Genomic DNA, 24,183 nt, shown 5'->3' with positions numbered 1-24,183 from the left:
ATGATCCCAGATGGACCGAAACATTAACATAAGTTTCAGTCTCCTGTGTGTAGGTCATTTGTGTATTAACCAACTGTATGTGTGACTCTCACAGACTGTCTTGTAAAGATTTATTTATTTCTTTGCAGTATTTACAATGTGCAATTACAATTTTGCTTTGTTAATTACAAAGAAAGTCACTATTATGCTGGGGCATTTTGGGCAGACTAAACCAAATTCATACAAACTACTTTAATACTAGTGTTTTGAGAAGAGTACATTTTTACTATACGGTAAAAGTAGGTCTTAGACAGGGATGTGTAATGTCACCATGGCTGTTTAATATATTTATAGATGGGGTTGTAAAAGAAGTTAATGCTAGGGTGTTCGGGAGAGGGGTGGGATTAAATTATGGGGAATCAAATACAAAATGGGAATTGACAGTTACTTTTTGCTGATGATACTGTGCTCATGGGAGATTCTAAATAAAAATTACAAAGGTTAGTGGACGAGTTTGGGAGTGTGTGTAAAGGTAGAAAGTTGAAAGTGAACATAGAAAAGAGTAAGGTGATGAGGGTATCAAATGATTTAGATAAAGAAAAACTGGATATCAAATTGGGGAGGAGGAGTAGGGAAGAAGTGAATATTTTCAGATATTTGGGAGTTGACGTGGTGTCGGCAGATGGATTTATGAAGGATGAGGTTAATCATAGGATTGATGAGGGAAAAAAGGTAAGTGGTGCATTGAGGTATATGTGGAGACAAAAAACGTTATCTATGGAGGCAAAGAAGGGAATGTATGAAAGTATAGTAGTACCAACACTCTTGTATGGGTGTGAAGCTTGGGTTGTAAATGCTGCAGCAAGGAGGCGGTTGGAGGCAGTGGAGATGTCCTGTCTAAGGGCAATGTGTGGTGTAAATATTATGCAGAAAATTCGGAGTGTGGAAATTAGGATGTGTGGAGTTAATAAAAGTGTTAGTTAGAGGGCTGAAGAGGGGTTGTTGAGGTGGTTTGGTCATTTAGAGAGAATGGATCAAAGTAGAATGAAATGGAGAGCGTATAAATCTGTAGGGGAAGGAAGGCAGGATAGGGGTCGTCCTCGAAAAGGTTGGAAGGAAGGGGTAAGGGAGGTTTTGTGGGCAAGGGGCTTGGACTTCCAGCAAGCGTGCATGAGCATGTTCGATAGCAGTGAATGGAGACAAATGGTATTTGGGACTTAACGAGCTGTTGGAGTGTGAGCAGGGTAATATTTAGTGAAGGGATTCAGGGAAACGGGTTATTTTTATATAGCCGGACTTGAGTCCTGGAAATGGGAAGTACAATGCCTGCACTCTAAAGGAGGGGTTTGGGATATTGGCGGTTTGGAGGGATATGTTGTGTATCTTTATACGTATATGCTTCCGAACTGTTGTATTCTGGGCACCTCTGCAAAAACAGTGATTATGTGTGAGTGAGGTGAAAGTGTTGAATTATGATGAAAGTATTTTCTTTTTGGAGATTTTCTTTCTTTTTGGGTCACCCTGCCTCGGTGGGAGATGGCCGACTTGTTAAAAAAAAAAAAAAAAAAAAGTACATGGTTTTGCTCTTTATGGTAATCTGCGTTAACAAAATGTCTGAAAAGTAACCTGAAGGTTGTTCCAATTAGGATAGAATATTCTTAACATAGGTGCAGAGAAACATATAGGACAAGATTAACTGCAAACCCTGGAAATTCTAAAATTGGCAGATAGAAACAGTTAGACCTAAACCATATACGTATAAATTATTTTAAAAATTGTGTTAGGAATTGTTTTATTAAAATTTTTAAATGGTTAGGAAGCAAAATAAGCATTGTTCCAGGGAAAGTAAACATTATTTTGCAGTACCCACTGTATGTAGCCAGGCATCATATGCCCATACCTTTTGTAAGGCTATAAATGACTGGAATAAATGACGTCAAGACCAGTAATAGCATGAAATTCCTCCTGGAGAGTGCAACAGCTGCAATAAAATGTCTTGTATGTTGTGTATGTGTTTTTTTACCTATTACATTCCATATCTGCATCTCTTTCAGTTATATTTCCATGTTATTTGCTATTTCCATTGTATATTCCATCTAGCATTACTGATGTTTTTGTTTCTGTGATTACCTGAAGATACCTGGAGAGGTTTTAAGGGGTCAATGCCCCTGCACCCTGATCTGTGACCAGGCCTCATGGTGGATCAGGGCCTGATCAACCAGGCTGTTACTGTTGGCCGCACGCAATTTGACATATGAATCACAGCCCGGCTGGTCAGGTGCTGATTTTAGGTGCCTTCTCGAAGATAGCCAGGGGTCTATTTGGCAATCCCCCTTATGTATGCTGGGAGGCAGTTGAACAGTCTTGGACCCCTGACACTTGCTGTGTTGTCTCTTATTGTGCTAGTGGCACCCCTGCTTTTCATTGGGGGGATGTTGCATTGTCTGCCGAGTCTTCTGCTTTCATAGGGAGTGATTTTCGTGTGCAAGTTTGGTGCTAATCCCTCTAGGATTTCCAAGAGTATGTAATCATGTACCTCTCCTGCCTGGATTCTAGGGAGTACAGGTTGAGGAACTTCAAGGGTTCCCAGTAATTGAAGTATTTTATCACAATTATGTGTGCCATGAAGGTTCTCTGTACACTTTCTAGGTCAGCAGTATTACCTGCTTTGAAAGGTGCTGTTAGTGTTTGGTTCATTTGCCTTGTTAGAAATTCCTTCTGCATTTGTATATAGGACTTTTAAGGAAGAAGCATTGTAAATACCTCTTGACAGACCAGTTTTGTTATAGTAAGAATGTCCCTTACAGTCTTATGGCAAGAAGTTATTCTGAGCAGCCAAGTGGAGAGTAGATGTAGGATTATCCATGATTAAGTAGTACAGTGTTAGTATGATAGATTAGGTATCATTTAGTAGTCTGTGGCTCTATTATGAGAAGGGGATTACACAGTTAATACCTCATAAAAAATCTTTCTTAAATGTTTTATTTCTTTACAGATTACCATTTATAAGACTGTATCATAATGAAGGACGTTGAGCTAAAGCCAGATACTTATATTGAGGAATTACCTTTTCATGTGGTCTCTGATATTGCTGCTGAGCTGAATAAAGATGACAGTTGGCTAAAAATAGCAGAAGTTCTTCAGAATGCTCTGAAAGAATTCATTTTCAGGTATGTATTTTAAAGCTTCAAGTTTTATATAGTACTGTTTTGAAGTTATAACTTGAGAGGAAATATGATATGCATTTTCAACCTAATCTAAAATCTACCAATCAGCGTACTGCCATATATATATTTGAAGAGAACACAGTTTAAAAAAAAATGTTAATATGGTAATAGTCTAGGAGAGCATAGACATTGCTGTCAAATTTTGATTCTCTGAAATTATGTTATATAGTAACACCTTTATGTAGAATGTAAATGTCTTTGACTTTTCAGGGAAGAAGCAATATCAAATATGAGGAGGAGTGCATCTCCAGGTCAAGCATTACTAGACAAACTTAAATGTCATAACCTACAAGTACAACAACTGCAGAATCTGCTGAAACAGTGTCAACTTTTCAGCATTCTCAATAAAGTTGTAACCAATGGTATGTTGCTAAATTGTCTGTGAACACTCGCTATGATACTTTACTATACATCTGTTAGTACTTCTGGGATCAGTGCCTCTGAGACCTGATTTTGCCATTGTAGAGCAGTGTCAAAATTAGTAATTTATAATAATGTTTCATTAAAAAAGTGTATTCAGTATAAAGAATGTGTTATTGGTTTGGAATTATATCTTTGCATTTTTCGTTACTAATTGCTTTTTTATTTTGCTGACAGTTCCTGTAGAGATAAAATCTCCAGTAAGTGATGTTCCTGCCAGTGTGAAGCTTGGTGAGACAATTGATATTATTGTTGATGTTGATGGATCTCCATACCCAGAGTGCCAGTGGTACTTCATGGGAACACCCATGCCACAACACACATCAAGTGTTCTCACAATAAATAACTTCAGGTGAAACTCTTATTTTTATTTAAATATTGCTCTTGGGAGATTCTGAAGAGAAGTTGCAGAGATTGGTGGATGAATTTGGTAGGGTGTGCAAAAGAAGAAAATTAAAGGTGAATACAGGAAAGAGTAAGGTTATGAGGATAACAAAAAGATTAGGTGATGAAAGATTGAATATCAGATTGGAGGGAGAGAGTATGGAGGAAGTAAATGTATTCAGATATTTGGGAGTGGACGTGTCAGTGGATGGGTCTATGAAAGATGAGGTGAATCATAGAATTGATGAGGGGAAAAGAGTGAGTGGTGCACTTAGGAGTCTGTGGAGACAAAGAACTTTGTCCTTGGAGGCAAAGAGGGGAATGTATGAGAGTATAGTTTTACCAACGCTCTTATATGGGTGTGAAGCATGAGTGATGAATGTTGCAGTGAGGAGAAGGCTGGAGACAGTGGAGATGTCATGCCTGAGGGCAATGTGTGGTGTGAATATAATGCAGAGAATTCGTAGTTTGGAAGTTAGGAGGAGGTGCAGGATTACCAAAACTGTTGTCCAGAGGGCTGAGGAAGGGTTGTTGAGGTGGTTCGGACATGTAGAGAGAATGGAGCGAAACAGAATGACTTCAAGAGTGTATCAGTCTGTAGTGGAAGGAAGGCGGGGTAGGGGTCGGCCTAGGAAAGGTTGGAGAGAGGGGGTAAAGGAGGTTTTGTGTGCGAGGGGCTTGGACTTCCAGCAGGCATGCGTGAGCGTGTTTGATAGGAGTGAATGGAGACAAATGGTTTTTAATACTTGACGTGCTGTTGGAGTGTGAGCAAAGTAACATTTATGAAGGGGTTCAGGGAAACCGGCAGGCCGGGCTTGAGTCCTGGAGATGGGAAGTACAGTGCCTGCACTCTGAAGGAGGGGTGTTAATGTTGCAGTTTAAAAACTGTAGTGCAAAGCACCCTTCTGGCAAGACAGTGATGGAGTGAATGATGGTGAAAGTTTTTCTTGGGCCACCCTGCCCTGGTGGGAATCGGCCAGTGTGATAATAAATAATAACAAATGTATTATTTTTATAATATTATTTATATCTAATTTCTGCCTTCCTCCATAAGCCATGTGTGCCATAAAAGGCGACTAAAATGCTGGGAGCAAGGGGCTAGTAACCCCCTTCTCCTGTATAAATTACAGTACTAAATGTAAAATGAAGAAAGGCTTTAATTTCTTCTTTTTTTGTTTTGAACCTGCCTTGGTGGGAAACAGCTGATGTGTTAAAAAAAATTCTATAAAGAATTTGAGAGTGATTGAAGATAAGGCCATTGGGATAAATAATTGCAGTCAAATCTGTTTATTTACATTGGATACATTCCCAACCATCAATAATAGTAAAAGTTACATAAAAGTGTTTTTCAACATCTGAAGCTGTTTTCAATTATTTTTTTAATGGAAAAATGTAGGTAAAATATTAATTTGCTACCTACAGTGAAGTAGTAAAAATGTTCTGAGGGTACTGGTGATGATGGGTGAAGATATTAGTAAAGAAAGTTAAAGAAAGACAATGAGGGAAGAATGCATTAAACCACTGCATGTGTCAGCTGCTAATGCTAGGAAATACTACTTTATCTATTCTCTATACTTATGAAAAATAATTGTAGAGGCAACCTAGAATGTGGTGATCATACAAAAATTGTTTTGTACATTGGCAGTGCCAAGAAACATGCTTATAAAAATGAGGCTAAGCAATCAATGTAGGTGTAGAAAGGTAAGTTTATGATTGCTATTAGATTGTTGAATATTACTGTGAAGTTTCATAAATTCTGCATACTACAAAACTAGGCTAGTCATGGTCATGCAACCTGCTGACTCCCTTGTTCACTAAGCAGTATTTTTTCCTCTCCCATGTAAGCACAGTTTACCATTGTGTATCTTGTGGCCTAGAAAATTCAAGGGTGGTTGACCTGTCTTCATTTAGGACAGTAGAGTTCTGGAACCAGAACAGACATAAGAACATAAGAAAGAAGGAACACTGCAGTAGGCCTGTTGGCCCATACTAGGCAAGTCCTTCACAGTCCAACCCACTAACAGAATACTTGCCCCACCCATTTTCAGCACTACGCAAGCAATAAGCCTAATAGCATGTAAAGTACTTGGTTGTGAGTAAATGACACTTAGATGCAATGGAAACCTTTATCAGCAACATTGTTTTGCCCAATCATGTAGTTTAGGAAGTCACAAGAGACAACACAAGAAAGAAGAGTATACAAGTACAGACAAAGGAAGTTGGGGTGCAGGAGAGTATTCCTTGGTGCCTGAGTCATGCTGATTAATGAACGAGCACATGAGGCTGGCAGTGGAAAAGTTGAAGCATATATTAGCTGTGTTTGTCACCCAGTTACCATCTATAGCAACTTCAATCCAGTATTGTTTTAGCTTGTGTACATTGCAGTAAACAAGAGTGTGTGCATTATGCACAATGCCTTGGTATTACACCATATAAAGTTATAATACATGTTGGGAACTGAAGATAGTTTTGTTGATGTTTTTATCAAAAGCTTAATTAAATGTTAAATGCACTGATAAAATGCATCCCTCTTATAGTATCATGAATGTTAGGATGCTCCTGGCTTTTGTATCTGTGATAGGCGACCATAAAAATCACTTAAGATTTATCATATTCCAAAATATATATTTAGTAATAATATCAACAATAGAATGACAGAACAGCAGAGTAAAAGGTACTGTGGGTATGAAGAAGGAATTACAGATGATTATAGGGAAATAGACCATGAACTGAACCCTCTTCCCTGGAAAAAAGAATTCTTAACGAGACATAGTTGATGTATGTAAATGAGTGAATAAAAGAAATACTAATCCTACGGGTTTAGCACTCCCCTTGATTATAATAATAATAATAAGAAGAAATACTAATTAGTATTATATTTCTTCTCTTAACAGTATTGGAGATATGGGTGAATACTTTTGTCACATGAAGCAAAACCTCAAGGGAAAGGTGAAAGAGTACAGCTCACCCAGATTTATTTTAGATGTAGAAAGGCTACCACCAGAGATTGTAGTGGACCTCAGTGATGTGGAATTGTCAACAGGCAGGGAGGTATGATATTACTCTACTTAATAAAAATATTTTCCTTTAGCAATGTCCAGCGTGTATTTTCCATTGGTTGTTTTTAAGTACTGATTAACAGTTATTGGACATAGATCGTTAATTTCTTCCATTCCAAAAGTAAAAATTCTGTTTAAGTTTTTTTAATGTATTGGTCGTCTTCCACTAAGGAAGGGTGACCGAAAAAAAGAAGAAATAATTTTTTTAATGTATTGGTCATCTTCCACTAAGGTAGGGTGACCGAAAAAAAGTAGAAACACTTTCACTGTCATTCATTCATTCATTCATTCATGTATGTATGTATGTGTGTGGTATGAGTATTTTTAACTATTTCATATACAGTAGTTTTGTGGACTATTTTCTTCAGCTTGTCTTAACCTTTGAAGCAGTTGGGTACCCTGAGCCAAAAGACTACATATGGTTTAAGAATGATGAATTCTTTGCAAAAACTTCTGAGCCAACACTCAAAGTAAGTGAGTTATTATAGTGTTGCTCTCTTATTACCGTTAGTATGTAAAATGTTGTCTTTACTTTAAGCTGGATGGCTTGTAGAATCTACTGAGAAATTAAGAAGTTATTAGAATTCTAAATACAGTATATTTAGGTACTGCTCATATCTAACCTGTATATACTGAGGACATAACAAACAGATAAGGTAACTAGGAGATAGTAACCATATTGATAAAGAAAATAACACTGTAGGAGGAATTAAAATGCAGTATCATACCTTATTAGATTACATTTTGTAACACAGATTGTCTTTTTGTAAGGTGACTTTTTTTTAGATGTTCTTTTTGTTAGGCATTTGCTCATTTTGTAAGACATTTTCTCTTTCTGTAAGACAACTGCTTTCTTGTGCAAGACAGGTGCTCTTTTTGTAAGAAGACTACTTTCTCTGTAAGGCAACTGCCCTTTTGCAAGACAATTGTGCTTTTTGTAGAGCCAGTCTTTTCATAATATAATTACAGAAGGTGATTGTCAGTGTCATTTCTCTGCAGTAGTGGTCATCAAACCTCATTTAAGCTTCAGACTGTTCTCCATTGCTGTCTGTTGTCAGAAACAGTATTCTGATGCCTGCATAATAGCCATGCCTATCCTCTCATGAAGGGAGCCCCTAGTACTACTGCAAGATATGTCAGCCAGTGCTGACAACCCAACTTCTTTTGATTGATTGTCCCATTCAAGAGAGTTGACAAAATTTATTTTCAACCTTCCCTTCACACTTTTGACATGCTTGCTTTTCTGTTCTCCTTTTGTGGACTCACTAAGCTTTATTATTTTAACTGAAGCTGATGTAGTACATTGATACTGGCTCTTTCCTGTTGTCTTTGGGCTCGCCCTCATCACATCTACCTCTTTCTCTCTGCTGTCATTCTCATGCTTACTGTGTAGTTCTGTATAACCCATGTGGGTTTAGCATTCTCCATGAATATAAATATTTTAATTTGTCAGTTAGGGCAAGCCATATCAGGTCACCAGTATTGCTAAAAGTACTGTTCTCTATTGTACTGTAGTTTCTAAATACATATAGTTAACCCTCTATATAAAAACTTTGGAAATAAGGAAAAAAAATTCCACTGGATCAGTCAATTTAGATAAAATGGACAGTCTGTTACAAAATTGTCCATTATTGCTATAATCACAGCCAAACAGTCTCTTCTCTATCTGCCAGAACTGCCATTATCTGCCGCTCATTTCAACCCCATCCCCATCCCAGTTAGTCCGTTATATGGAGGGTTTACTGTAGCAGTGTATGTTTCCCTATACATTATAGAATTATGTTTAATTAATGATATATATGTTCAGTATGAAGAAAGTATGCCACCATAATGTAGTATATCATTATGAAGTTATACATCTCTGAAGCAGAGTTACCACAATGTACTGTTCTATAAATCCTTTTTCAGCATGTTCCATACCAAAAGGTTTATGATATGGCTTGGTGATATTCTTCCTATTAGCTTAGTGAGCCATTTTGAATACAGTAACTCAGTCTTTCAAATACCTTAACCTTAGCCATCCAATTTACTTGTCTTTTACATTATTTCTCAACAAGCTTTGCCTCTCATTCCTTAGGGCTTTCTTGTGAATATAATTATAATACTGTTTTGGATATACTCTTGAGTATGAGTAGTAATATCCTCTTCCTTATTTCAAACAGATACAAGAAGTAGACACTTTGGTGTCTGGTTTGTATTACTGTAATGTTCGTAATAATGAAGGAAACTGTACAACAAGACCAGCCACAGTGAAAGTAAGTTAGTATTATATGTTCCTATTAGAGGATGCTGTATGATTGTGCACTACCTCATTTATTTTTTCCTTAGGATGAAACATAAGATACATTTGCAACACATAGGTAACTTTATTTAAAGATGTTTTGCCAATTAGTGGCTGTTTCAATACAATAGAGATGATATACAAAGACTAGAAGATAAGGTAAACAATCTCTCAGCCTTGCAAAACTATATACAGAAGACATCAGCCTAAAAGTTGGTGTTCAGTATGTTTGTCTAGGCTGAAGGACTGATTGTCTTCTACTGTCTTCATATATCATACTCTGTATTGTATTGAAAAAAACACTGATTGGCAATTTTTTATTTTTTTCAACAAGTCGGCCATCTCCCAACGAAGCAGGGTGACCCTAAAAGAAAGAAAAAATCCCCCCAAAAAATACTTTCACCATTATTCAACACTTTCACCTCACTCATACATAATCACTGTCTTTGCAGAGGTGCTCAGATATGACAGTTTAGAAGTCCCTCCAAACTGTCAATATCCCAAACCCCTCCTTTAAAGTGCAGGCATTGTACTTCCCATTTCCAGGACTCAAGTCCGGCTAACCATTTTACCTAAATCCCTTCACTAAATATTACCCTGCTCAAACTCCAACAGCTCGTCAGGTCCTAAAATCCATTCATCTCCACTCAATCCTATCTAACAGGCTCACACACACTTGCTGGAAGTCCAGGCCCCTTGCCCACAAAACCTCCTTTACCCCCTCCCTCCAACCTTTTCGAGCATGACCCCTATCCCTCTTTCTTTCCCTACAGATTTATACGCTCTCCAAGTCATTCTACTTTGATCCATTCTCTCTAAATGACCAAACCACCTCAACAACCCAAAAATGTCTTGCAATAAAGATACCCAGTTATTGGATGCGTCTTGTTTCCTCATCTTGTCAGTATTATATACAATTATAGTAATGACAAACATCTTTTGGAAGTGAAGGGTGGGTCCAAGGAAACCAGCGCCATTCCACTTTTTGGCTAAGTGAAACATAACTATTCCTGGTCCCCCTACTTGTATTATGAGTTTTGTGTCTTTAGCTCATTAGAATTACGACATAGTTTGAAGGTTAACTGTGATACTGGAATGAAGCAAAATGGGTTGGTGGAAGAGTTTAGGAAGGTGTGTAAAATGAACATTAAAACTGAAGCAAGTTGATGAGAATAAGAAAATATTTAGGCAATGAAAAATAAGATATTTGAAGGGAGAGAGTGTATGGAGGAATTGAATAGTTCTCAGTGTTTGGGAAAGGATTTACCAGCAGATGACTGTTTAAGATGAGGTGAATGCTAGAGGAAGGAAAGAAAGATTGGAGTGTTGAAGATCCCATGAAAACACAATTTTATTGATGGATGCAGTAAGTGAATGTATCAGAATATTGTAAAGTGGTGCCACTGCTTTTGTGTGTTACTGCATTTAGGAAGCTAGAGGCAGTAGATATCATATTTGATATCAGTGTGTTGAGTGAATATTATGCAGTATATACAGAGAATAAGAAATGAAGAAATTAGAAGATGGTGTGCTGATTTGCAAGGCATGATCTGTAAACTAGGTTGGCTAACTAAATATAATTAAATGGTTAGAAGTATATCAAATTATATTTATAATAATGAAATAAATGTTTTAAGTCTTGTTTCAACAGGTTGTTCCACCTATTCTTACTCCAGGAGCTGCAGTAGTCAATGAAGAATCCCAGAAGAAACCATCTTTCTGCCTTCATAATAATGAAGATTTTGCTTGTAAGCTTTATTCTTTACATAAAGTAAATGTGATCTACTAAATAATTGATAAGTAATTTAGAATGGGTGATTCTCTACTTTATATATGGTATATACAGTATTTATATAAATATATGTAATCCAGGTCCCCACCTCTTTTCCAGTATGTGTTCATATTGCTGTATAAATGATGAATTAAAATGTATTTAATGAAAGTTGACTCGGTTACTGTACTTTTCATAAATTTACAGTTTCTGCATCAGAAGATAAACACAGGCTTAATTTGCTCAGCATCATCACAGAGGACGCATTAATGAGAGAAGACCGGAAACCATTGCAGATGAGGTCCAAGGCTTCATTACCCGCAGGCACATTTATATTCGATTCAGAGCTTCAAATGAGAGACACACACGAGGACATACTCAGTGGTATAACCTAATATTCGTTCTTTTAATGCTGCTTTTCATACCACACATGACTTATGTTTAGGAACATCACTAAAGGGCTTGCAGTAGGCTGCTGGAAGTTATGGACAAGCAATAATGGATAAGTGACTAGTTTATCTCCAACAAATGCAAGCTATTGAGATTATGAAAGCGAGTAGAGGTCACTGAGGTAACACTGTACCTGCTCATTGGAGACAGAGCAGAGGCGTCGTAAGGGGGGGCAGGGGGGCTGCCCCGGGTGACACCATTTAGGGGGTGACACCATAGAGCCTCTAAAGAAGGTGACACTAATGCCCAAAACAGTGCTGCACCAACATAAGAGAAGAATACTTTGTTTCTATATAGCCTATTATATATTAACAAAGTACAAATATGCCTATATAGGGAAAATCATTGATTTTGATGATGTGATAGATGATTTTGCATAATTGAAGGCAAGAAAGTGTAAGATCAAATTCACTGAGATGTTACCTGTACTTAAGGTCAAATTGGAACTAGTGTTTCTCTGATATTGCAATGTTTTTCTTTATTTTTCAAGTTTTTTTTTTTATTTTATTTTTTTTCATTGTTAACGATGAATAAATGTAGGATCTGTTGCCTGTACTCAAAGTGGTATTTGAGTTTGTTTCCTCAATATTACTACCATTATTTATTTTATCATTAATAAAGTCGAGAAGTATTCTTCTGTTCGGTTTATGGCCCTTAAACGTTCTCATTGCTAAACATTAGTCATTGGTCATGCAGTAGTGACATAACTGGAGTTTACTTCCCCCATCCCCCCGCCCTTAAATTTCATGGGGGTGACACCAAAGATGCCGCCCCGGGTGACACCAACTCTAGCGACGCCTCTGAGACAGAGGCTCCTATAAACAGGATAATATTATTGGGTTATTCAGCATGAGGAAATATTATAGCTTTCTAGACCCTTAACACAGAATCACTGAGGAGGCAATACAGTGTATTGTTTGTATGGATGGCATGGTTCAGTGTGCCTTTGTCTTTTGAAGTGTGATGTCAGTGCACTTCTGGAAAAACAGCTAGAGAATAGTGAAAAATGAATGTTTCTTTCTTTGAGTTACCCTGCCTTGGCAGGAAATGGCCAGTGTAGTAAAAAAAAAAATTTTTTGCATATTCTGCATACAATTAATACAGTAATTATTGCCTCTGGTAGATCATTGATACAAGCTAAGGATATGATGGGCCAGGCCGGTACTAATTCTTATGAAAAATTACTCGTAATAGTGCATCACAAGGATAACTTACCTCTTATCATTCTTCTCGTATTTCTTTCTATTATGATGAATTATTGAATTTTTTTTTTAATATATATACAGCCATTTGATGTCTACTGCATATGTACCTTGTGTAATTGTCATATGTAATTAATATAATTACCGTATAAATTTTTTCTACTGTTTTAGCACGCAACAAGTGGGCGTTATTGGTGGCAAATTCAGCCTACAAGCATGAGGGCAAAGAATTGTACACACCAACAAAGGACATAAAAATTTTGGCAAGAGAGCTGGTAAAATTGCAATTTCGTGTTATGATGTACAGCAACTTAAAAAGGACAGAATTTATAAATGCTATTCGTCTTTTTTCAAAATTTCTTCATGAAGGAGATTATGGTAAGATATTGAGCTAAATACAGAAGTGTATTGTTGGGAGTATTAATGAAAAGATGATGTTTGTAGTGATGTTTTGCCTTATGTAGAGCTTTATGACGCAATTGACTTGATAAAGCTCTGCATATAGCAAAATATTACCACATTGAAGAATAAAAAGGCACAGTACCATGATGGGAACAATACACAAATAACCCACATATAGGAGACTGAAATTTATGATAAGATATTTTGGTTCAAAATTGGATTGAAACATCATAAGTTTGTCTCCTATGCACGGGTTATATGTATGTGTATTGTCAGAGTGCAGCTTACTCTTCACCTCTGTCATTTCTTTAATCTATGAAGTTTAAAGAAATATAATGTGTGCATATTATGACCATCACTGGTACCAATACTGAGGCATTAATTTTAAGATAATTTTCATAAATTTTTGAGAATTGTAGAGATGGAAAGTACAGTGTCTCTACTCTGAATGATAAGTGGATATATTGCAATTATAGAGGTAAGAAGTACAGTGCCCAAATTGAAGGATGAGTGAGGATGTTGCAGTTATAGATGTAAGAAGTACTGTGCCCTCACTAAAGGATGGGTAGGGATCCCGTAGATATTAACATAGCCAAATTAATCAAAGGGCTATCAAAGAAAATCTCTTAAACTTGGTAAAGTGAAATGAACTGAATAGTAACACAGTGAAAGCAGATTCCATACAGGAGCTTAAAGTTAGATATGACAGTGGTGTTTTATATTATTCAGTCAAAACAGGCAGAGCTAAAAGCTAGAGCTCACCTCTGCAAACTCGTATATGTAATTGTAAACAAGTAGTAATCATAATATTCTGTACGTGGAATTAAATTAGTACATCATCTCATCAAATATGCAAAGTAACCATTATGAAGGAAAAACTTGTATATATTGTACATACTTTATTAAACTGTAGACTTTATATGCTCATGCTGTACAAGCCATATAGAAGCCGTTTATATACTGAAATCAAAATAATTTTTATTTTACAGTTGTGTTTTACTTTGCTGGCCATGGATTCATCAACAATGGAATTGACTTCATGCAGCCTCTTGATGTGCGTCTTGAGTGTGTACCTAGAGTGGAGAATGTGGAGTCACCTCTTGATGAATTACCATGTCAGGAGGATTGTATCACAACGACTTATGTTACTAACATCATTCAGGATTCTAAACCTGCACTTCTATTTTCGATCTATGATTCATGTCGCACACAGCTCTCCTGCGGGTAAGTACAACAGTGAGTGCCATTAATTAACTCGGTACTAAATTCTTTTGGAAAACATATATTTTTGTTTATTTGTAAACCAATGATAAATTAAAGTCCAATCCAGTATATGCACAAAATAAAGCATCCACACATTGAAAACAAATAAATTGAAAAAAATTTAGTGATAGAAATCCAGAGTAGACATGGAAAATTTATTGTAAATGCATGAGAGATAAATAATATTTTACAAGATGGCTAGCATGTTAAAAAAGAAAAGAAAAAGTAATTATTAATGGTGATTTCACTAATAAAGTAATAGACTGAATAGCTCATGAGGTTGTAATTGTAAACAAATGGTCGGATAATTCCTTATTGTTTGTATCGGCACATTAAAGATTGACTCAAGTGAAAGACGACTATAGTGTTAGCAGTCACATGACTTGACCAGCTGACTGGCTCCGTTGATCGTTCAACAGCTTTTTTTCAATATTTACTTGATTACTTTTCCATTGAGGGGGCACTAAACCTGTTGGTGTTATACAGAGTTTCAAGGAATGTGAAGCAATTGGAGTCGAAAGGATGGGCAGCCTGAAATGTACAGTATTATTCCTCAAATATACAGTGGACCCCCGCATAACGATTACCTCCGAATGTGACCAATTATGTAAGTGTATTTATGTAAGTGCGTTTGAACGTGTATGTTTGGGGGTCTGAAATGGACTAATCTACTTCACAATATTTCTTATGGGAACAAATTCGGTCAGTACTGGCACCTGAACATACTTCTGGAGTGAAAAAATATCGTTAACCGGGGGTCCACTGTACAGTGTTGTTGGAAATCATAAGAGGTAACCTCACTGACTCATGGGTGACTGGGTTACTAGCAGCATGCTGGATGCTTGTCCTGGGATGTCATGGGCAAACACTATACAGTACTTTATGGATACTAGATCTAGTTCTGTATTTATCAGTTAGTAGTTTAGAGAAAGGGAAGATTATGTATAATATGTTGCAAGCTCCTAGGTAGTAGGGTGGTAGACAGCAACTGCTCAGGAAGGTACTACCATCCTGCTAAGTGAGTGTAAAACGGAAGCCTGTAATTATTTTACGTGTAAGGTTTCAGGTATGCCTTGCTACTTTTGCTGACACTTGGGTCACACTACACGTGCATGTACAAGCATATACAGTGGCACCTCAGGTTATGAACTTAATTCCTTCCAGAAGGCTGTTTGAGTGCCGATACCGAATGAATTTGTTCCCACATGGAATAATTAAATTAGATTAATCCGTTTCAGACCCCCAAAAATACACTTACTGAAGCACTTAAAAAATACACTTGCATAATTGTTAGAGTTGGGAGCTGTTCGTAACCCGAGGCACCACTGTATACACACACACCCCTCTGGGTTTTCTTCTATTTTCTTACTAGTTCTTGTTCTTGTTCATTTCGTCTTATCTCCATGGGAAAGTGGAACAGAATTCTTCCTCCATAAGCCATGCGTGTCGTAAGAGGGGACTAAAATGCCAGGAGCAAGCGGCTAGTAACCCCCTTTTCCAGTATATATTACTAAATTTAAGAGGAGAAACTTGTTTTTTCTTTTGGGCCACCCTGCCTCAGCGGGATATGGCTGATGCGTTGAAAGAAAGAAAGAAGAAATGTTGCAGACTGTCTTCAAGGATGGAGAAGGGTAGAAATAGTATGCCTTCCATAAGGAGTAATTAACCCTTAAACTGTCCAAACAAATTTATGTTCACATGCGTAGTGCTCCGAAAGTAGATCTACGTTTTTCTACATAATTTCAAATATAAGAAAAAAAAAGTAGATCAAAGGTTTTTTTTTACACATTTTCAAATGTAAAAAAAAGAAAAGATCTACTTTTTTACATACTTTCAAATGTTGAAAAAACGTAGATCTACGTTTGGACAGTTTAAGGGTTAAATGTTTACATTCATATACGTAATTTTATGACAGTAATCTTGTTTTTTATTATCACTTGTAATTGCATGCATTTAAGTTTTTATGACATCCTTATTTCAGAATAAAGTGTCCGCCAACAATAGAAACACACAATTGTGCCCTGGCAAACTCTTACACCCTTTATGCTACATCAGAAAATTATTCCTCTTATGAAATGGAGTCATCTCAGCTGGAGTCTTCTCTGTTGATGAAACATTTAAAAGATGTGGTGGGAAAACCCATACCCGTAGAAATGCTGGGACAGAAGGTTAAGGAATGTATGTTCAGACAACAGATGTTTTACTTTTACTTTAATTAATATTGATACTGTATATATGAGGATATATATCTTCATTTCATAAAACACCTAAGAAATACAAGCCAAATTGTTCGTACTTCAGTTAAGCTGTCACGAGCCATAGTGATGACATCAACATCTGTACTTATGAAAAAATGGTCATTTGTTGGAGAAATAATGTTCAGATGCTGACATGATCACCGTGGCTCACAACACCTATTATAAAGCCCAGCCAGTCATCAGAAGCAAATTTAATAGTTGACTGGAAACTAATCCTTTAAGTGGGCATAGAGGACAGATTTTTGTTCTTGCAAGCGTGCATGAGCGTGTTAGATAGGAGTGAATGGAGACGAATGATACTTGGGACCTGACGATCTGTTGGAGTGTGAGCAGGGTAATATTTAGTGAAGGGATTCAGGGAAACCGGTTATTTTCATATAGTCGGACTTGCGTCCTGGAAATGGGAAGTACAATGCCTGCACTTTAAAGGAGGGGTTTGGGATATTGGCAGTTTGGAGGGATATGTTGTGTATCTTTATACGTATATGCTTCTAAGCTGTTGTATTCTGAGCACCTCTGCAAAAACAGTGATAATGTGTGAGTGTGGTGAAAGTGTTGAATGATGATGAAAGTATTTTCTTTTTGGGGATTTTCTTTCTTTTTTTTGGGTCACCCTGCCTCGGTGGGAGACGACCGACTTGTTGAAAAAAAAAAAAAAATGTATAATAATATAAAACCTGAAACCTAATGTTGCAATTTGAAATAAAACAACTTTAAAAAAAAGTACCTCTGCAGTCAGATTTGACAAATGAGGTGTTGCCTGTGGGAAATCATGGTGTAAGTTAATCTAATATTTATTTATTTATTTTATTTATTTAAAAATTTGTGCACACATACAGAGGTACAAAAAATACAGAAAAAAGCAGTATGCCAAAGCCACTTATACTATGCATAGCATTACGGGCTGGCTTAAAATTAACTTAAGATGAACTAAGCAATGATGACATCGGTGATAAAACTTTAATGTAAACAGATTACTATAAAGCACAAGTGAATATTACAAAGACAGGTCATATGGTTGTATGCATTGTTGTACATTCAGTAGAATGGAGTATTCTGTTAGGTAGTGTATTTAAAAAATAATAAAGTTAGATTGGGTTTTAGGTTTAACATTTATGTGATATAATTGTGAGAAACATTTAAGATATACAATTTATAAGGTTCAGTTATTCAGTATTTATTTGGTTTTGGGTGAGTAAGTGATCTTTGAGAAGAGACTTGAATTTATAAACAGGTAGTGTTTCTTTTATATTTACAGGTAATGAGTTCCAGATTTTAGGGCCTTTTATGTGCATTGAGTTTTTGCATAGTGTGAGATGGACACGAGGAACATCAAAGAGTGATCTGTGCCTTGTGTTATGGTCATGTGTTCTGTTGAGGTTGGCAAGGAGATGTTTGAGGGGAGGGTTAATATCAGAGTTAAGTGTTCTATGTATGTAATAGGTGCAGTAATAAGTATGAATGTTTTGTATGGTGAATAGGTTTAGTGTATTGAATATTGGTGGAGTGTGCTGCCTATAGTGAGAATTTGTTATCATTCTAACTGCAGCCTTTTGTTGGGTAATTAGTGGTCTGAGATGGTTACTTGTTGTTGAGCTCCATGCACAAATTCCATAGGTGAGATAGGGGTAAATAAGAGAGTGATATAGGGCCAGGAGGGCTGACTGTGGAGCATAGTACCGTATCTTCGATAGTATGCCTACAGTCTTGGAAATTTTCTTAGAAATTTGTTGTATATGTGTATGAAATTTGAGTCTATTATCAAGGTGGATTCCTAAGAATTTTCCCTCTGTTAGCTTTGTGATAGGTGATCCGTTTATCATTATGTTAAGAGGGACATCTGTAGCTCTGTTACCAAACTGAATGAAGTAGGTTTTGTCAATGTTTAGTGTAAGTTTGTTAGTCCTCATCCAGGTAGATATTTTCTGTAATTCTGTATTTACAGTATTGGCTAGCGTGACTGGGCTTGGGTGGGAGAAGACGTATGTAGTGTCATCTGCAAATAGTGTGGGTTTGAGTAATTGCGAAGCATTTGGTAGGTCATTTATGCACAGGGTGTAACATTAATTTACAAAAATAAAGTAAATCCATCTGTAGGCTGGTACATAACACTTCATGTCACCAGATCAGCTGACAAGTCAATTTAAAGATAGGCTCATGCACTATACAAATTTTTTGCACAGTTAGCCTCTTGCTTGTGATCAGTGGCAGACTTCCAACATTTTCCATACATGACCCCTAGAGCACTCGGTTTAGTTCTTGTACCTGACCTACAAGTGATGCAGTCTGCCAGCATGTGGTTACTAGTACAACTAAATAAATAGAGCTTCATGCTATATTAACAAAAATCCTCAAACCACTGACTTGTGCTGGTTGATTATAGCCTAATAAAATAACACCCAAATATAAGAGAATATGAAATAAATGCTTGAAGAACCTTGGGGAATATACTATGTGTAGTATTCCTACTAAGACATCAGTGCTTATGATGTCTTAGCAGGAATTGCTGTGCCCTTACATGTATGATTTTTAAATTAGACATGCCCCAAATGGCTTTTAATAATTATGTGAGGAGTTGGTTAAAAGAGTGACCATATATAAATACACTGTAGGTTATATTTTGTGCATTAAGTATTGTGCTGTATGCTTTGCACATTAAAGCAGAGATGGGGTTCCTTTTGAAATATCACATCTTTATTGTCATCTAGTCTTGAATGTTTTCAGCTTTCTACCGTCATTGTAACGAGGCTCCTGATCAAATACCCAAGAGTGTTTGTGACTTGGCTCTTCTGCGTTCTCTTGCTGATCCTTCTCTTCCCTTGGAAAGTGACATTGAAGGTAAATTCTGTACCAAGATAAAATTAACAGTAGACCTGAGTCTAGTTATACCAAACACTGGTAAAGCGTTGATTATATTTTTATTAAAATCAAAATCACAAGTTCTGTATAGCATAGAATGCTGATTAACCTTTTAGTCTTAATACTGCTAATTTTAAAACTGTTTTCCTTTTCATAACATGGTATTTCTCTATATTAAATTGCATAATCTGTTTATCATTTCATTTGCTTAATGCATATTCAGTATACCTACATACATTTGTAAGTGAGTCTTTGTTTCCCTTCAAGAATGGGAGTGCCTTGATGCTAATGAAGGGCTCTTGATCCAAGGAATTTCATCTCATCATCCTCAGATCAAACCTAATTATTACCCCCCACCCCTCTTATTCCTTTGTCACCATATGATCATCTTATGGGTTTAGCACTTCTCTGTGAATATAATTAAGGCATTGTTTTCCCTCTTATTGTTTGAGATTGTGTTTTGCAGATGGTGGGGTGCTTCATACCTGGGAAATGTTAGGAAGTGTTGGAGGTAAAATTCAAGCCCATGTAAGTTTTTGAAGACATGATCATCTCCCGCTGAAATAGTGACCCATAAAACTGTTGTATCTGGGCGCCTCTGCGAAGACAGTGATTATGTATGAATGAGGTGAAAGTGTTGGATGATGATGAAAGTATTTTCTTTTTGGGGATTTTCTTTTTGGGTCACCCTGCCTTGGTGGGAGATGGCCGACTTGTTGGGAAAAAAAAGGGGGGGAGGCACATTCACCATCCTTCATTCAGTGACTGTCTTAACAGAAGCTTGTTGACATCACAGCTCATATGGCCCTCTAAAATGTAACATCCTCATCCCTCCTTGTTGCATTTTGGAGATCCATGACTGGCAAGACACTGAATAGGTAATGGTGAATGTGTTTTCTCTTTTTATGGAGGTGTTCTACCTTGGTGGGGGATGACTAGCATAAGTATTGTTTACAAAAGGTACCATTGTACACCAGTTGTGTATGTAATGTTAGCATGGTCTCAGTGGTCTTAGACATTTCCCATCAAGGTAGGTTTGGCCCTAAAAAAGAAAAACATATTCACCATAATTCAGTCCCCAGCTGTCTCTCCTGAAGAGTGTAGAGAAAGAACTTTTTTCTTTATTCTAGGTTAGTTTAGGGTAGGTTGCATAGATGTGAAAAAGTATTCCTAACCTCAGTGAAGTAAATAAAAATAAATGACACTGATACATCTGGCAGCATTGTGCCTGGGTAGGCCCAGATAATATTCATATTACACACACATCATTCTTGGTGTGATGATGAGTTGCTATCTTTGTGGAAAATGGCAGATGTATTGAAAAAATCTTTCTTTAATCAGTTTGTGCAGGTTAACTCTGACAAACCCACTATATTTATTGAATTTCTTTTTTTATACATGAATAGTAATTGTAATAAATGTGTGTATTAATCATTACTGCAATGCTTGAGATGAGCTATGCTCTGCAGTATTATTGGAGCAACTCCTATTAGCTAAAAATTTGTATTAAACAGATGTCCATGGTCCTCACCATTTCGAATAAAATAGTTTATTTTTAACACACCGCCCTCTCATTTACTACCATAAGTTATGAAAAAAAATTAATATTAATTTGTGTAAATTAACACACTCGCATCAGATTCATCATTCAATTTCAGGTGCGAGTACGCAACTGCGACATAAGAGTGAATGTTCAGTGCACTCAGGAAGAGTTAGCAAATAGTCAGCCATTCCAGAAAGGTGGGCCAACTTGGGTTATTAGTAATTGTATTTATGTTTGGATTACACTAACACACAACAATGAACCATTTGATACTAGAACAATAGATGAAGAAGGCCTGGATCTCATCATCAAATTTAGTACAGAGCAAGAGGTAAGCATATGGATATCTTCAGTAATGTTGAAAAGTATAGTTGATTATAATAGGTATTCATAATAAGGGAATTCCTCATGGCATTACCCTTCCTGTTTGTTTTCTCACCACTTCCTTTCCAGTTTTTTGTATATCTAAATTTCTTATTTTATATTTATATTTTTTATGAATTTAACTTTTATTTAAATATTTACAAAATATTAAAGAAACAAATTACAGTATTTTTAATTTTAATTTTTTCCATTGCTTTTTAGCTTCATAAGGAACTGAAAGGAAAAACATCACCAGTGGTCTGTTCTGTTGATGGAATTCAATCTCTCAAGGTAGGATTATATGTTACAAATCACATTGTTTAAGTTTAGAAAAAGCTCTTTAACCAAAGGTATAGTTCAGAGGGCTGAGGGGTTGTAGAGGTGATTTTGGGGATTTGAGTGGATGGAGCTGCACAAGATGACCAAGAGGGGTGTATAAATTTGGGATAGAGCGAAGGAGAGGTGGGGATTATCCCAGGAAGAATTGGAGGGGGACAAAATATGTAGTGGCTTGAGCATCCAACAGACTTGTGCGAGTTTGTTGTATCAGAGTTAGTAGAGACAAGCGAGTTTTGTGGCTCGATGGGGTGTTAAAGTGTAGGGATTCATGGAAAACCAGGTAGCCAGACTTTAATTCCTGGAGATGAAAGTACAGTCCATGAATTCTGAAGGAGGGGTGGATATACTGCAGTTCAGAGGGTCTTTCGAATTTTGATGTTTCTGTACTATTAGCAAGACAGCTATTGAATGAATAATATCTTTTTTTTTGTAGGAAAGAACAGATATCCTGAAAAAAATTATAATTCAGTATTATCTTACTTTATCAACATTGTCAGTATTTACTTAGCACACAAGTTTAAATTCATATTAGTGGATGTTTTCATAAAATTATAATATAATACTTAAGCATTTTGCATCAAAACTAATTCTTTTTTTTTTTTTTTTTTTTTTTTTTTTTTTTTTTTTTTTATAGGAATATTTGTCTCTGGATTTACGGTTTGTGTGTAAAGGAGATCTTCTGTGCCAAAAGTTGCTCAATCTACAGAAGCCATCAATCTCCAAGAAATTTTCATCAAACAATGACCTGAGTTAACATCATTCTTGTGTTGTATATAAAAAAAATCCAAATTAAACTTAACTATGTGCAATATATTGTAAAAGCTCAAATGAGGGAAGATGTCTGTTTTAGATTACCTATTTGTATTTGTGTGTGTTAGCATCTACTGACTATAATATCAGTGGCAGTACTAGATGTAAAAGTTGTATTGTACCTCTGATAATTTCTGATATATACAATATTTAGATACAGTATTCCATATGGTTTTGCCATTAAAATAGATTGTTGCTTTTTTGCTGAACTATATTTTAAGAATAGGCATTTGCAGTGGTGTGCAGGGAGGAGGTTATGAGTAGCATTCTGGCAGGAAGGGAGGCTATGGGACTTAACTTGAAGCTACATTTTTATTATTTTTATTATTACACACAAAATGCATATGTGGTTCACTAACACACAAGCACATCACACACTTAAAACAAGCCCATCTCCGATATAAGAAGAGCAACAGAAAAATAGAATTATGTTTTTAATAAGCTGTTATACTTGTCTTTAACACCATCACACAGAATAGAGGCAAGTATATTTTAGCAAAGCCCACTGCTAAAGTGATACTGAAACATGAAAAATACAAATTACCAGGTCCTGGCCTTGTGATTCAGGCCACATCCAACAGCTCAACATTGCCAGACAGGTCACCTCGACTACATCAAATGAAACCTCTTCACTTCAGCCTCGCTTGTCACCTGACTCCATCACTTTTCAGCACTATATATACATGTGTATGTTAATAGTTATGATATTTTTTGTACAGTACTTCATGTAGGTGAAATGTCTTACTAATAAAGATCTTCTTTTGCTGAATATCTTTTTCCCACTTGCCTGATTGTGACTTCTTAAAGGTCACTGTGTGGGCATAATGTCATCAATAAACATTCCATGTAACTGCATTTGTGTGTCTTTTCATGGTGTGGGTACCTCACACCATTACCTGCCCACCCTTCAAAGAGGGTGCCTTGATACTGGTGAAGTGCTCTTAATCCAAGCAATTGGAGTTATTTCTTTCCTTGGTTTAAAACTGATTACCCTTCAAGAGGGATTTCTTGATACAAAGAATTGGACTTTAAATTCCCTTTCCAGTGAACTGGGCTTGATTTCTATTTCCCAGGTCCTGCATGACCCTTATAGATTTCACACTTTTCTCTCGAGGGTGGCGATATTATCATTAGTAACTGGTGGTGGTAGTTGAAGGATGCCAGAAATGGAGTTTATCTTCAGGTTGTCATGTGGAAGTATGTAACAATAGTTCTGGCAATGATTACACTTAGTTGTCTACATCAGCTGGTGGTGCACACACTCAGAGGGACTTGTAGCTCAGATGAAGCCAGGCACTAGTGACATCCAGGAGTTTTAAGATTTTATTGCCAGGTGTCACGGCCAAGTCCATACACTCGTATTTCACTTGTCTGTACACATAGGCTCAAACCTAAAGATTTTTTTTTTCCTTTTTATTAGATGTGCCATAGACATGTGGCTTCTCTTGCATGATAGAATGATGATAAATCGACTGATGACTGTCATGCTCCCTCTGTCTCTAGTTCATGAAGCTCATTAAATAAATGGTTTAGAAAACTTGACAAGTTGGTATAAAGTTCTTTTCCTCTTATT

General features: G+C 36.5%; 1 protein-coding gene across 3 annotated transcripts in view; it reads left to right on the top strand.

Annotated features, from left to right (window-relative positions):
* Positions 1-23,465, top strand: part of LOC128687012 (mucosa-associated lymphoid tissue lymphoma translocation protein 1) — a 574,887-nt gene extending 551,422 nt beyond the window's left edge. For all 3 annotated transcript variants that reach the window (XM_070082200.1, XM_070082201.1, XM_070082199.1), the window contains 16 exons: positions 2,975-3,149; positions 3,417-3,568; positions 3,804-3,978; positions 6,905-7,061; positions 7,438-7,539; positions 9,232-9,324; positions 11,002-11,098; positions 11,329-11,505; positions 12,945-13,151; positions 14,165-14,399; positions 16,420-16,616; positions 19,421-19,534; positions 20,022-20,083; positions 21,214-21,429; positions 21,684-21,752; positions 22,435-23,465. In XM_070082200.1, the coding sequence (XP_069938301.1) occupies positions 3,001-3,149; positions 3,417-3,568; positions 3,804-3,978; positions 6,905-7,061; positions 7,438-7,539; positions 9,232-9,324; positions 11,002-11,098; positions 11,329-11,505; positions 12,945-13,151; positions 14,165-14,399; positions 16,420-16,616; positions 19,421-19,534; positions 20,022-20,083; positions 21,214-21,429; positions 21,684-21,752; positions 22,435-22,554 (2,322 nt within the window). In that variant the 5' untranslated portion in view covers positions 2,975-3,000 and the 3' untranslated portion in view covers positions 22,555-23,465. The remainder of the gene's footprint in view (positions 1-2,974; positions 3,150-3,416; positions 3,569-3,803; positions 3,979-6,904; positions 7,062-7,437; positions 7,540-9,231; positions 9,325-11,001; positions 11,099-11,328; positions 11,506-12,944; positions 13,152-14,164; positions 14,400-16,419; positions 16,617-19,420; positions 19,535-20,021; positions 20,084-21,213; positions 21,430-21,683; positions 21,753-22,434) is intronic.
* Positions 23,466-24,183: the final 718 nt, after the last annotated feature.

The sequence above is a fragment of the Cherax quadricarinatus genome, chromosome 7 (genome assembly GCF_038502225.1).
Source record: "Cherax quadricarinatus isolate ZL_2023a chromosome 7, ASM3850222v1, whole genome shotgun sequence".
Classification (NCBI taxonomy): Eukaryota; Metazoa; Arthropoda; class Malacostraca; order Decapoda; family Parastacidae; genus Cherax; species Cherax quadricarinatus.
The sequence above is the reverse complement of the archived record's forward strand: the minus strand, read 5'-3'. Positions and strand labels throughout refer to the sequence as shown.